The 14,903-nt window shown below is 36.0% G+C and overlaps 1 protein-coding gene across 2 annotated transcripts in view; it reads left to right on the top strand.

Annotated features, from left to right (window-relative positions):
• The window catches only part of spidey (hydroxysteroid 17-beta dehydrogenase 12 spidey), an 85,210-nt gene that overhangs the window by 37,042 nt on the left and 33,265 nt on the right, over positions 1 to 14,903 (top strand). For both annotated transcript variants that reach the window (XR_016141681.1, XM_089088122.1), the window contains exon 4: positions 835 to 992. Coding sequence is in view for 1 of the 2 variants with exons in the window: in XM_089088122.1 (XP_088944248.1) it covers positions 835 to 992 (158 nt within the window). In the remaining variant the exon portion in view is untranslated. The remainder of the gene's footprint in view (positions 1 to 834; positions 993 to 14,903) is intronic.

Here is a 14,903-nt window from a genome sequence, read left to right on the forward strand (position 1 = left end):
GCTTGAAATTCACTGTTCATCAGAGTTTATATTATGTCTTATTTGATCTTCATTTCAAGTAATACTAAAGCATATTTCTTACAATATAAGACTGTATATTACTCACTATTGGTATTCTAGCTGGCGAGACCAAAATGCTATCTGATAAATCAATCTAATATGTCTGTATGCTGTTCAATTATTTCGCGGTTATTAAAAAAAAATATTCAGTTTTACGCTTGTGTTTTTAAGATAATTTTAATTGTATATTGAAAGTTACTGATGTCACAACTAGGCGTAAGAATATAAAAAGCTTTATAGATTCGTTTATTGTTGTCTGGCTAAATACTCACTTTTGACTCCCAAATCAATATTCCTGTTTTTTATGCTTGAATTTTGTGTTTTCTGTAAAGCGCTAGTTTTTATAATCCTAAAAGCATAGGGAAACAAAATTAGTTGGTTTATTTGTCCAAGTATTATTGGTATATATTAGAGAGACTGTGAAGTAATGATTTTTGTCCATTTTAAGTTTCAACTTCGCTCTTTACTTCCCTCGGAATAACTTCGTTTTTTTAAATTAATAGAGAAAAAGGTTTTTATAATTCAGTCATGTAATGAATAGAATGCTGTTTTTTTCTTTAGCTGCACCTGACACATATGAGAGAATGCAGTGGGGTTACATTTTGGGATACGAAATTAAAAAAGCTAAAAAAAAGGGAGAAAATAAACCGAAAAAATCGGCAAACCTCGGGAAATATATTTTTTTAAACTCAAATTTTGAGGGGTATGAGTACGAACTTAAGAACTTGAGTAACATCTTTGGTTTAAGTACCTAATTTAGCTTATTCCTTGTAGAATCAAGATATGACGTGAAAACTAAGACTATTGACGTAGACTTCACAAATGGCCCCGAAATTTTTGAGAAAATTGCAAAGAATATTGAAGGGTTGGACATTGGAATTCTTATCAACAACGTGGGGATGTCTTACAGCTACCCAGAATTTTTGGATCAGGTAAGCTACATATATTTGTACTATTAAAAATCGATGATGGGGCGGGGGGGAGGTAATTTTTCACCATTGGTGGCGTTCGTAAAAATAAATGAATGCTAAGTGTCAAATTTGAAGATGAGAAGTCAATAAGAAAAAGTGCATAATTCACCTAACTTCCAGGGAAGGAATTAGGACTGAAGTCCCCTTCCATGTATGCCTGCCTGTTAACAAAAGTTTGTTCGTATAAGGGACGGTTTCCCGACATTCAGAAGGCGCAGAAAAGTATCGGTATCAAAAGATTCGAGTTTAAACTATTTCTGCAAGAAGGAAATACAGACGGGACACATTTGGAAAAAGAGAGTACGTTTTTGTTATTTTTCGCCTGTTGTTCTTTTTCATTAAAGGTCTACTTTGTCTTCAGTTTGTTCTTCGCCTGCTCTGCTCATGTGTGCTTTTTTACCAAACATTTACGATAATTATGCTTTTCACTTTTTGAAGCTGGTGGGTCTATAGTGTGGGTGTAGTTATGCTTGGGTAGGGGACACCGTCCAGTAGAAACCTTGTTGCCCTTTAAGAAAACTCAAAAAATATATAGAAATAATATTAAGGGTAATTCGGTAAACTTACCCCTTATTCTTCCCCTAACTTGCGCGCTGGCTTCACAGGTAACATCCCTAGCTATGCCCATGCCCAGATTCCTGCTTTTTTTTAGTTATGGTTTGTCAGCTCGGCTTTTGTTCTTCACTTATTGAATAAAAGAAATAAAACAACTTTTCTCAAGTAAAAGTAAAGAGTGACATTAAAAATTCAAAGATTTTCAGGGTTGGTCCTTCTTTATCGCCGCCCTGTTCCCCGATTTGTTTTATAGTTTTAAGAATAGTTCTTATTAAAATTCAACAGCCTTTGTGTTTGTCCTGTCGTTCTCAAAGAATTGGGGCAAAAATAAAAAGCAGGAGGTTGAGGAGGAGGCGGTCCCTTCACCTAAATGCGAGGATGGTTCTCACCCCTCAAATGTTTGCACAGCAATGCTTCGGGAAAAAGAGCTCATATCGTGTTTTCCTATATTTTTGAGCAATCTGTCATTTAGGAAAATTTAGCTATTTTTAGAAAAGAATTCAAAATTTTGCCATCAGTGTGAGTGATTGCTGTCTCTGAAACTGGAAAAGTTATGTAGTTTATATAATTATTATATAGTTTTTTGATAAATTAGATTTTATTTGCTGTGCCAGAATTTTCACTCGATTGATTTCGCCACCCTTTGGGCTAAAATTGGTTTCTTGCCACAAAATGGCAGAAGATATAAATTTTGTCGGCACAGTCTTTTTTAGTAATCGCAATAATCAGTACAATGCTCATTTTTTTCTATTGAGACTTCTTCCGACATTCTGAAACCATTGATACCATACAAACACCCACGGGACACAAAACAAATGAACATGCATCAGAGACCATTTTTTCGGATGAAATAAACATTCAAATCTTTGTAGATACGAGCTTGAAACCTCTACAACAGAAGTCTGAAAAGCTGAATTCAATGGCATAGTTTTCATCCAAATCACTCATACGCTTTGGGTTGCTCTACCCCTTTTTCAAAGAGAGGGAGAGTCGAAATGTTTGTCCGACTCGTAAAGACGTAACAAAAATGTATATAAACATATGTTTTTTAAAGTTGGTTTTTTATTACCCCTACCGAAAAAAATAACCACTGAACAACATTTTTGGATACGGCCTTGTATATAACATACCTGCAAATAACTTTTCAACATGTTATCGATTTAAATGATCCCTTTACACAAGGCCACAGTTTATAGAATTAGCAGTATGATCATTCTCTATCTCTCCCATTATAAAAACCCGGACAGGGGTGCGAGTGCTCCGGAGAACGTTTTTGCAGATAGAAACATAGGCGTTATCAGATCTTTTCGCGGGTAGACAAGTCAGATTTCTCTTGGACACGAAACAAATGGAAACCCGCTATTACGAATAATGCACTTGGTAACCATTTCTCAGTGATTGACGATAACAAACTAATCCGCTAAGGCAGAAACAAGTGGGAGGAGCTTTTTGTTCGCACCGAGACCGAAGACCAGAAATTATCTGCGATAAGCCTACTGTCTATAAACTGTGCACAAGGCACAGGGTCGTTGCTCTTATCATGCGAAGTTTATTCATAGTTTTATGGTGAGTGAAATAAGATCCATTTATTGACTTTCCAATAAAAATAAATTTACATTCATGATTTGCATAACATGGACTTTGTCTTTTGGAAGACAAACTACTCATGGGTCATTTAAATGCTAATAGATGAAGCGATTTTTGAAAAACAGCGTGAAACATTTATCTTGCTTTGTCTGAAAATATATCTGACATAATTAAAATGATCGGCTCGATCAAGATCATATGATATCATCAAGTGAGATATCATCATATCATGTGACATGATTCATCAAATCGAATTCGACGGAGCCGGAGATTGCACATATAGCATTCATTACATATAGCTTTACTGCTAAACCAATTAAGGATCTGTCTAATTATCATTTATGCATGTTTTATCTTCCCTGCGTTACAATTGCTACTTTTTTTTAAATAAGTTTAGGTCTCCTTATACGAAAATAAGTTCTTGAGTGGTTGGCTGCTTCTGCCCTAGCAAACACGCTAGCAGAATGAAATTCAGAGGCGGTTTTAGGGGGGTGGACAGAGGATGCAGGAATTTTAGGCGTGTAAAATTTCAAATAAATAGTGAAACGGATATAATAATTTTGTAATTTTGCAATTTTACTTATATTGAAATAAAGTAGAGGGTGCAGTTGGCAGTAAATATAAACAAATTGAATCCAAAGATTTCCCTTTTTCCAATATCTTCTTCGCCATTCCATGAAAATAGAAGTAAGTGGACTGTATTAAATTAATTTTAATGTTCTTATTGATATTTTGTATCCAAATTTTGTTAATAAATGAACGTTTTTGGGGGACAGGAGGAGGCTAATTCAGATTTTGCCCCGGGCGGAAGATAGGCTTGGACCACCACTGATAAAATTGAGCTATTTTTCCGGATGTAAGTAAATCATAAAGTTGGATCTGTCTGACTAGTTGACACATTGATAGGTCATTAAAATTGTACCAAGTTTGGAAATTGCGCCACGTTCGGAATTCAGTTTCGATTGTTCATTTCGTGATAGTTCAGTTATCATGACAACACTAAGTTGATATCATAAAGGCAATGAAATGGAATAAAGCTATTTACTTTTGCGATATGCAGAATATATTTTACCTTTCGCGTGTTTGGTTCTTTTTATTGGCGGAATGCCGACAAAAACGGTCGCTAAGTTTCAGAAACTTGAAATAATCGCTTTGACACAAAATCCTGGCTTTCAGGATTTCTCAAAGAGCCACTAGCTCGTTTAGTTTTGAATAAGGGTGACCGTTTCCCACATTAGACCAGGCTAAAACAAAATATAGAGGAATGTGATATATAGTCAAATGTTTACTCCAAGGCCTTATCCAGGGGAGGGGTTATGGGATTCGAATCCCACCATCCTCTCCCCAAAATGTTTGTTCGACTCGTAAAAACGTTACAAAAACGCATATAGACAAAGTTTTCACGCTTTAAAAAATTGTAACCCATCCCCTTACAGGACAGGAGGAATGGACTCTATCCGCACCCCTCCCAAAAAAAATCTTCTGAAGAATTTGGACAGTAGGTTGAGTTGAAAATTCTCCTCTCATCGCATAAAACGCTCAGATTAATATAAATGGATATGTTACTGTGAATGTCCGAAATCTGGCTAATGTCGACATTCACCAGTGAATGTCCGAAATTCCCTTTTCTCTGCTTGGATTCAATTAGCTTTGCCAATCAGCTTTTTCAGTCTTAATGCAAACTTTTATGGTAAACGTTAAAGTTAGGTTAGGTTAAATGGTTCTAGGCGCTTACCCCCGGAAAATACCCCCCGGAAAAATAAGGATTTCCAAATTTGAGAATTTTATTTGAGTTTGTTTTTTTAATTTCCGTAGGGGGAACGAATTTTGATACTTGTGTATTATGCGCCACTCACTCAAGTTCACGCCGCGTAAAACTGGAGAACAGACCGTTTTTTTGTTAGTTTCTTCGTTATTTTAGAAATAAATTTGGGCTATTGATTTGCAGAGTAAAAGGAGGGGGGTAAATATAGCGGGTCTGCCTGCAAATTGTGTTTGGTACAATTATTCCGCATATTAGATAGATAGATAGATAAGTTTATTTTAAAGCCAAATATACGGCCATGAACACAGTAAAATAACATAAATGAAAGGCGCAAATAACATAGACTTTGATCAGCGATCACCATAAAGCACTTAAATGAAACACTAGATTAACCTAATAATAGTACTTAATGCTTGGAAATACGGTCATTGAAAAAAAAAACATTTAACACTTGAAAAAAAACTAAAATGAAACATTACATTTACTTTATACTGGGATTTCTTTTTTTCTTATATAACAAATGTCCCGATACCTCGCTATTCTTCTGTAATTTGTTAGTGGCAATATACTTAGAAATAATTGTTTTCTGACTTCAAACTGTCCAAATACTTTACCCCCCCCCCCCTTATATTCAAATATATAGACCAAATTATATAATTCCCATATATTTTTTCACTTGTCTTGTCTCTCGCTAAGCTGAAAAAAACTAACGAAGAAACTGGCTTGTTCTCTAGTTTTACGCAGCATGAACTTGAGTGAGTGGCACATAATACAATAGTAGCCTACCTAAATCCCTTGCCTCAACGGAAATAAAAAAAAATAAACTCAAATAAAATTCACAAATTTGGAAAGCCTTATTTTCCACGGGCGTCTTTCCGGGGAGGGGGGGCATTAACCTAACTCGTCATCATCATACCTTGTATAAAACTGAAAAAGTTGACTGGCAACACTGACTAAATCCAAGAAAAAAAATGCATTTGGTACATTCACCGGTGAATGTCGACATTCACCGGTGAATGTTGACATTCACCAATTTCGGACATTCACGGCATCATATATACCAATGAGTCGATAAAAAAGTGAATAAATTAATAACTTAGGACATGTAAGTAAGCAGGAATTTATTTCAGAGGGATAGTGTAATTAAAACGGCTGAGCCATAGAAAAATGTTTTAAACCATCCAGAAAATTGCAGATTTTTATTGGGCGATGGGTAGCCCATCATGTGCGTTCTCCTTGGTGAATAGTATTTTCGTCGGAATCACGTAAAAGACAAAAAAAAAAAAAAAAAAAAAATAGGAAGTTTACTCCAAAAATATTGATTTTTTTTAGAAATCATAAAACATTGTCATATGTGAGAAAGACCTGCCCTTAACCCTCCCTGCCCTCTACCCTCCACACTTGTTTCATAGAGGTTGTTGTTGTCCTCAGAATCTGTAGTTGTATTCAATGATTTTATCTAGTTGCATCATTAGGATCGGGCCCCTGAATAAGTGTTCAGGGGCTCGGAGGGGTGGAGGTAATCTTACATGGTTGTGGAAACTTTATAACAAAGTATATATTTAAATTATGATGAACAATCTATTTTGTCAAGCTTGTTCCTGATATTTTTATTGAAAATTTTTTTTTTTGCATTTTTATTGAACAAAATGAAAAAAAAACACAAATATGCCCCCTTTTTGATATTCTGGCCCCTTCCTAAATTAACATGAATTGACGCCATCGTTGAAGTTGGGGGAGGGGCTTCAATTTCAAAACTCTTCTTGCTTTGACGAGTTACCAACAGTTTGGGCAGCTCCTGGCTCCCTAACGTAGCAATTTATATCTGTAATGGTTTATATTCTTATTTATTATGTTAAATAAAAGTAAAAAAAAGGAGTCATGGTTCTCCTGCTTAATATTTTGCGTGTAATATAATGATTGGTGGCGATGATATTGGGACCGCATCCAGATTTAGCCGGTTTTAGTCTGTCGTTGTTGTACTGTTTTGGGTTTTATACCCAAAACAAACCCAAAAAATGTTTTGGGTTTGGGTTTTGTACTGTTTTGGGTTTGGCTAGTCAAATCTCTTGAAAATTTAAAGATCCCTTGTAAGTTTCAAACAAATACCCTAGTACCCAGTAATATTCGACTTATCATTGCATGTGGTTATGCATATACGAGGCAACCCCCACATTCCGAACGCGTTCTTCATTTTGAAATATTGAATGATCAAACATTTCGTTGTAACGAACCATAAGTAAGGAGCGACCCGGGTCAATAGTTAACGAAACTCTAAAAAACGGAATTTTGGTACCGATTGATACATCAAAAGAATCAGCTTATCATGCTGATTTTAAATATATAAGTTTCATTAAGTTTAGTCTTACCGGTTAAAGGCTAAGAGCCTGAGACACGCCCTAAAAGTATTAGAATCACACCATCAGATTCAGCATATCATAACCCTACTGTAATGGTTTCAAGCTCGTATCTGCAGAAATGTGGACTTCTGTATTTTTTGCCAGAAGAAAGATCACGGATGCATGTTTTTTTTCTAGCGGTGATTGTATCGACCCAGTGGTCCTAGAATATCTTGAGACGGATCATTCGAACGGAAATTAAATGTTCTAGTGCCCTCTTTAAGTCACCAAAAAGATTGGAGGGCAGCCTGGCCCCTTCTCTCGTCCCTTTTTTCCCAATTCGTCCGATCAAAATGTTGAGATAGCCATTTCGCTCATCATAGTTGAACAGCCCCAGGAGAAAGGTCTAGGCCATAATATTCGCCCATTTTATATACATACTATTTGTTATTGTGAAGAATGAATACATTTTCGAGGGGGGGGGGTAAATTTTTGCTAGAAGTTGTTTCACGGGAGAATTTTCTATGGGGAGAGAAGTTTCCCGGGGTTAGAACTTTTCAGGGGAATTATACACTGGGGGAATTTGTCAGAATTCCTATGTACAATTATTTTTCAATGTCTTGCTTTCTCTTTTCCGTCTCAATTTTACGCGTGGAGTTGTTAAGGGTAATTGTCCAAGGTAAATTTTCACCGGGACTGAATTGTCTAGAGGATATTTCCGTGCGGAGAGTAAATTCTCCGTGGAGCTGGGGCTAGATTTCATGGTATTGCTTAAAAACTGTCAGAAATTAAATTAAAAAAACAAGTTTTTAAAATGAAAGTAAGAAGCAACATTAAAGCTTAAAACGAACAGAAATTATTAGGTGTATGAAGGAATTGCCCCTTCCTCAACATCTTGTTCTTTACGTTATAGTTGGAATTGTGTCCCACTTCTCTAAGAACGACTCGTTCCACTTCCCTAGGAACGACTCGTTCCACTTCCTTAAGAACGGGTCGTTTAATTAGAACAATAGGAAGTTCTTTAAAAATACTAAAATCCTTTAGCGTAAAGAGCGAGGTGTTGAAGACGGGGCGATTCCCTTCATATGCGTAATAATTTCTGTTCGTTTTAAGTTCAATGTTGCTCCTTACTTTCAGTTGAAAAAACTTGTTTGTTTTTTTAATTTAGTAACTAGAAAAGGACACATTTATATTGTGTTAATTATGACAGAAAATAGTCTTTATGTCATATCAAACTGTGTAATTGACTAATTGATTCTGATATTATCATAAGCAATTATTTTGATATTATTTTTAGGAGAATGGTCATTTCTGTTATAAGCAGTGATTAGTAAATATGATTTAAAACAAGAGATCATAGACAAATAAGCCTCCTAAACAGTGCTGGAAAAGTTCTAGAAAAAATTATAAATAAAAGGCAGGGTATATGCATAGAAGAGAAACAAAAATCTTGCAAGAAGAACAAGGTGGGTTCAGACCATGCTATTCTACAGTTGATAGAGTTTTTTTTATTAATGCTCTTGTAGAAAAATATTGTAAAGGTAAGGAAAGTTATATGTGGCTTTAATTGATTTGAAATCAGTATTTGACAATGTAGATCGTGTTTTATTGTATAATGTTTTGTTAAATCTAGGCCTACCAATCCCTTTTATACAAATTCTATTATCTATGTATTCATTGAATAGAAGTTTTGCGAAAGTTGTTAGGAATGGAATATCTCTACCATTTTTCTCGAAAAAGGGCGTGCGCCAAGAAAGTACACTTTCGCCAAAATTACTTGCCACGTTTATTAATAATATTGTTCTTTATTTCCGACTAAGATGGGCACCTACCCTCCGACTGGGAAATCTGAATATGTCAATGCTACTATTTGCAGACGATATTATGTTACTGGCAAAGACAAAGAATGATTTACAGACTCTTGATTCTCCTTGAAAAAAAATATTTGCAAGAGAAGAAATTAGAGACGAATGTCACGAAATCCCAAATCATGATTTTTAGCAAAAAAACCATTGGAATCAGTACCGCAATTTTTATTGAATGGAAAAATGCTGGAAGTGGTGGAAAAAAAAACAAATACTTAGGTTTCATCCTTTGTCGAAATGAAAAATGAACCAGTCATAATACAACAATGGCACAGAAAGGAAGAAATGCATTATTTGGAATATATAGAATCACACTAACATCAGAAATAAGTGAATTAAGCCTCCACAAATTTATATTGAATACTAAAATTATGCCTATCCTACATTACGGATCAGAAATATGGGGGTATCAGACGGCAAAGCAACTAGAAACCCTTCAACTTCAATATTATAACCGAGTTTTTGACTTACAGAATATAACACATACATTAGTATTAGAAGGTGATCTTGGTATATTTAATCTGAAATTGAAAAGGTACACCCAAATCATCAAATTTTGGTTAAGACTCCTCAAGCGGGGTGCTACCATTTCAGCTAACCGTCACAAGCACTAAACGTCATTTCGTCGACAAGGAAAATACGTCAGAACATCAACACGTCAGGACATTGACAGTCACAATCGCTAACTGTCAGAACGTCGACAGTCATAACATCGACACGTCAGTTCATTGACAGTCACAATCGCTAACCGTCAGAACATCGACACGTCGATGAACTGTCGATGTTATGACTGTCGAGGTTCTGACAGGTTGCGATTGTGACTGTCAATGTCCTGACGTGTCGATGTCCTGATGTATTCTTTGTCAATGTTTTGGTGGATTTTGTTGATGTCCTCATTGTAGTGGTTCTGACACATTGAGGTTCTTGCGCCTTCCCCCTCAAACTGCCCCAGACTAGACTTGCTCGAGCAGCATAAAAAGATCTTCTCCTTCATTATTAACAGAACATCATGGACAGCACAAATCAAAAAGATATTAGATGAGAATGTATTTTTACGTTCGTGGGAGAAAGGAAAAGGGCCAAAAGATCATGAAAAGTTCTTCAAGGAATTTAGTGCTAGACTTGAAGATCAAGAAGAGTAGCTATGGCAATCAGCTGTGGATAAATCTCCGAGTCTTACTTTGTATAGAGAAGTAGAAAAGAATTTTGGACAAGAGTTTTATGTTAAGCTGGGATCGCTCATTAAATATCTGAGGATTTGGATTCAGATTCGAGCTAATTGTCTTCCTATTTATGGTAAAGTTGCAAAGAAAATGAAGGAAGGTCCCGAGCTCGGGTTTATTTGCTTGAGATGTGGAGAGATTGATTATGGGTTGGGCCATTTCCTCCTCCGGTGTAAGCAGCTTTCTCATTTAAGGGGATCAATTATCCAAGAAGGGGAAAATATGCTCCTTTGTGAGTTAATGAGGTCTAGGTCTCCCCGTTATATTGTGGCAGTAGGAAATTTTGTTTTGAAGGGAAGGAAGTCAAAAGAAGTGTAATTTTTCTTTAGTATTTGTCTTTTTTTGTATATGGCTTTAAAAAGCTCTTAAATATAGATTATTATTATTATTTTTATTATGGAATCCAATAAAAGTATGTTGCGAAAAAAAAAGAATCTAGTCTGACATTATTTGTAAAAACATTAAAGTGGTGTGTTTTATATATATATATATATATATATATATATATATATATATATATATATATATATATATATATATATATATATATATATATATATATATATATAAGAAAAAGTACCGCTTCGGAACAAGGAACTTGCTTAGGAGGTGCTTTTGTGTCACCCCCCCCCCCGTGATATTTCGCGATGTTACGATTCCTGATGTTATTTTCTTTATCATTTGCCCATTTCCGTGTGTTTTAATTTGACCTCCCCTCCACAGTTTCCAACACCCTGAAATAAGATCATGCCTACGTACCCGATCCGAACACTAAAAACGTACTCTAAACAATATTTGCTTTTGTGAAAAATTACACAAGTCTAGTCAAACGCACTTTTAGGGTCCTTTTTTTTAGGGTCCTTTTTTAGGTTTCCTTTTTTCAACTCCTTTCTTTTTACACCTATTTACACCTATTTACACCTATTTACACCTATTTTCTATTTACAACATTCTCGGGAACAAGCGCATAAAGTTATTGATATGGAACTACTTGAAACAACGAAAAAAAATGTCAGAAAAATCGTAGAACAATTTTTTTGTGAAAGAGTCAAGAATAGAAGCCTCCCACAGTAGTCATTGACGCCTAATGTGCCCAGTTCCCCTTCTTCTTCTTTTGTTATTGCACCTTTCGATCAGGTTAATGTTTTTACGCTCAACTAGAAAGAATAGAAAAAAATGAAAACGATGCATCTAGTAATTGAAATATGATTAATGCTTGAATATGAGGTTACTGGCGCTATTGATCTAGTTGATCTAGACAATAACAAAATCGTTTAGTTCAATGTATCGTTAAACATTCAAATGTATGCTGTCTTGTGCGGCTGATTAAATAGCTATCAGGAACCGGTTAACAAACTCAGTGCACGAGCTTCTACTAACTAATTCTTAAGTAAATGAGAGCAGGGCCATATCCAGAATTTTGTTCGTGTATGGGGGGGGGAGGGGCAACCAAAAGAATTTTGTTCGTGGTGCGGTTAATGTTTTTTCATCTTTATTTTAAGACAAATTCACGAGTCGGAGTGATATTCCAGGGGTTTAGCCTTTATCCCTTCCCATGGATGCTCCCCTGTGTGGTGTACCTTTGTAAGTGAGGTATCTATTTAATATTATTCGACAGTTGTAAATTAAAGATATTCTTATGAGGATCTTTTCTGCTTCTTGATATGCTGCGACTCTACTAACCTCAAAAAGATAGACTGACGTTTCACAGATATTTATCTCCTATGCGACACTACACACAACTAACTGCGAATGGTGGATCGTTCCAACACTGTTTCCAGCATCTAATTTAGTTCTTTTCTCATTTGCAGAAATTGTCGGAACACGGAATGCTTAGTTTCAATTTTTTGCCATGTTTTGGAGGCATTGATGAACATATCCTTCCTTCTACGCTTCTTTCAGTAATTGTCAAATAGTTCGTGGTAACGAACTGTAAGTAAGGAGTGACTCGGCTCAATAGTATCCGAAACTCCAAAAAAACGGAATTCTGATATCAATAGACAAATCAAAATAATCAAAATATTCAACAAATCAAACAAATCAAATCAAAATATTCCAAATATATAAGATTCATCAAGTTTAGTTTTACCTAAACTTGCCTTACTTGCCAAAAATTTGCCTTATTTTTGAAAGGGGGGGGGATCCCCTAAAATTCATGAAATCTCGAAGAAAATCACACCATCAGGTTCGGGGTACCTGAGAATCCTACTGTAGAAGTTTCAAGCTCCTATATACAAAAATGTGGGATTTTGCCAGAAGACAGAAGACAAATAAACACGTATGCGTGTTTATTTGTTTTTGTTGTTATTGTTTCCAGGTGTGATCGTATTGAAATAATGGTCCTAGAAGATCGAGAGAGGGCATATTCGAAGGGAAATTAAAAAGTTCTAGCGTCCTTTGTAGGTGACAAAAAATTGGAAGGCAATTGTTCCCCTTCCCACGCCAATTATTTTCCAAAGTTATCTGATCAAAGTTTTGAGATAGCCATTTTGTTCATTATAGTTGAAATATCAAATAACTATGTCATAAGGGGTAAAATGAACCCCCACAGTCTGTGGGGAGAGGCTTGTAAGTTATGAAATTTGCCCATTACTTACGTATAGTGTTTGTTATTGGGAAGTATACAGACACTTTTCGGGGGAAGGGGGGTTCTGTACTTGGGGTTGATTTCCATTGAGAGAATCTTCCTTGGGGAGGGAAATTCGAGGGGGGGGCTGAATTATCCAGGGAAAATTTTACACTGGGGGGATTTGACCGAAATACTACAGACACTTTTCGGGGGAAGGGGGGTTCTGTGCTTGGGGTTGATTTTCATTGAGAGAATCTTCCTTGGAGAGGGAAATTCCAGGGGGGGGGGCTGAATTATCCAGGGAAAATTTTACACTGGGGGGATTTGACCGAAATACTATACGAAATTTGTCTTACATTCTCTTTGCCAACTCAATTTTGCATGTGGAGATGCTCCGAAGGAAATATCTGGGGGCTATTTTCCACATGTTTTGATTTCCAGAAAAAAAAATTCGCGGAAGAGGGCATTTCCAGAGTGATCGGGAAACGAATTAGCAATCAAAGTGTTTTTCAAATGAAAGTATGCTAAGGATAATTTTTAGGGCTGAATCGTCCGCATGAAATTTTAAGAGGAGAGAGATTTTCAGGGAGGAAGGAACTGTCTGGAGGGAACTTCAAGGGGGGTCTAATTTACGTTGGATGATATTTTCACGGAGGAGTTTTCCGTGAGGGGAAAGTATATTTCATGGAGGGTGAGCCAGATTAATCTGTATTATTTGAAAAACGAACAGAAATTAAATAGAAAAAATAAGTTTTTTTAAACTGAAAGTAAGGAGCAACATTAAAACTAAAAACGAACAGAAATTATTCCGTATATGAAGAATTTCCCTCTGGTCAACTCCTTGCTCTTTATGCTAAAGTTTGACTATTTGTCCGAACTTTTTTAAGAACAGCTACAGAAACACGGGCCGTTTAATTAAATAGAAAGCTTTTTTAAAAGTGCTAATAGCTCTAGCATGAAGAGCAAGGTATTGAGGAGGGGGCAACCCTTCATATACGGAATAATTTGTGTTCATTTTGAGTTGCTCCTTACTTTCACTTAATTTCTTTTTACCCCCCCCCCCCTGAAATGTGTGTCCGACTCGTAAAAGCGTAACAAAAATGAGCATAAACCAATTTTCGATGCGTTTTTTTAAGTTTTTTTTACCTCCCCCCGGCTTTGTAAGGCTATGTTTTTTGAAGTTGTAAAAAATATTTTTGATTGATTTGACTTTTAAAACTGTTTTCTTTTCAATTTTCCAATAGCAATGTTTTAGGGCTTCAAGTGCAAGGCCTGATGAAAATATGTGTATGTCTGCCTTAGCCTGAAACTGTTGAACCTTTTCATAAGCTGACCGACCTTAGATGAAAAGTAGGGGAGGTAAAAGCATCCGGCCTAAGCCCAAACATAGGTGCATTGAGTTGGAGACTTCTGTTCCTACCCACCCTCTGGTCCTCAAAGTTTCTTTATACTTGAGAATTCTATGTAATGTGTTTTTTTTTCTGCAGCTTTGAAGGATAGAGCACACTGTTCGAAAAACCTGCATGCTTCTGCTTTAGTTATTGTTCCTGTAAAAATAACTTAGTGGCCTTTAGTATTGAACTTAGACATCACCTTGCTCTAATAGCTGCCTTTCGAAACTTGTCAAGCTTACACTGCATGTAGGGTATAATTTATCCAAATAATAATTCGTATTATAAAACAAAATATTTTAATAGTTTCCTTGACTAAAAGATATTTATGTTTTTTCGTCGAGTGAAGATTTTCCCGCGTTGGAGCGCAGCCAAAGTTTATTCATGGGGGGGGGGAGACTAAAGTTGGGAGGAAATTTAAAATAGGTGAATTAAATTAAAATATATAGGGAAGCATGGGAATATCGCAGATATTTCAAGATTGGGGTTCCGCGATGGAAACCCCCCTCCTCCAGATCTGCTTATTTTCTTAACAGAACGCCTGCCAGTGTACTTGATTAATTAATCGTTAGATTGGA

This window comes from Artemia sp. Qi Xiang Cuo, chromosome 1 (assembly GCF_049724085.1).
Source record: "Artemia sp. Qi Xiang Cuo chromosome 1, ASM4972408v1, whole genome shotgun sequence".
Taxonomy (NCBI): domain Eukaryota; kingdom Metazoa; phylum Arthropoda; class Branchiopoda; order Anostraca; family Artemiidae; genus Artemia; species Artemia sp. Qi Xiang Cuo.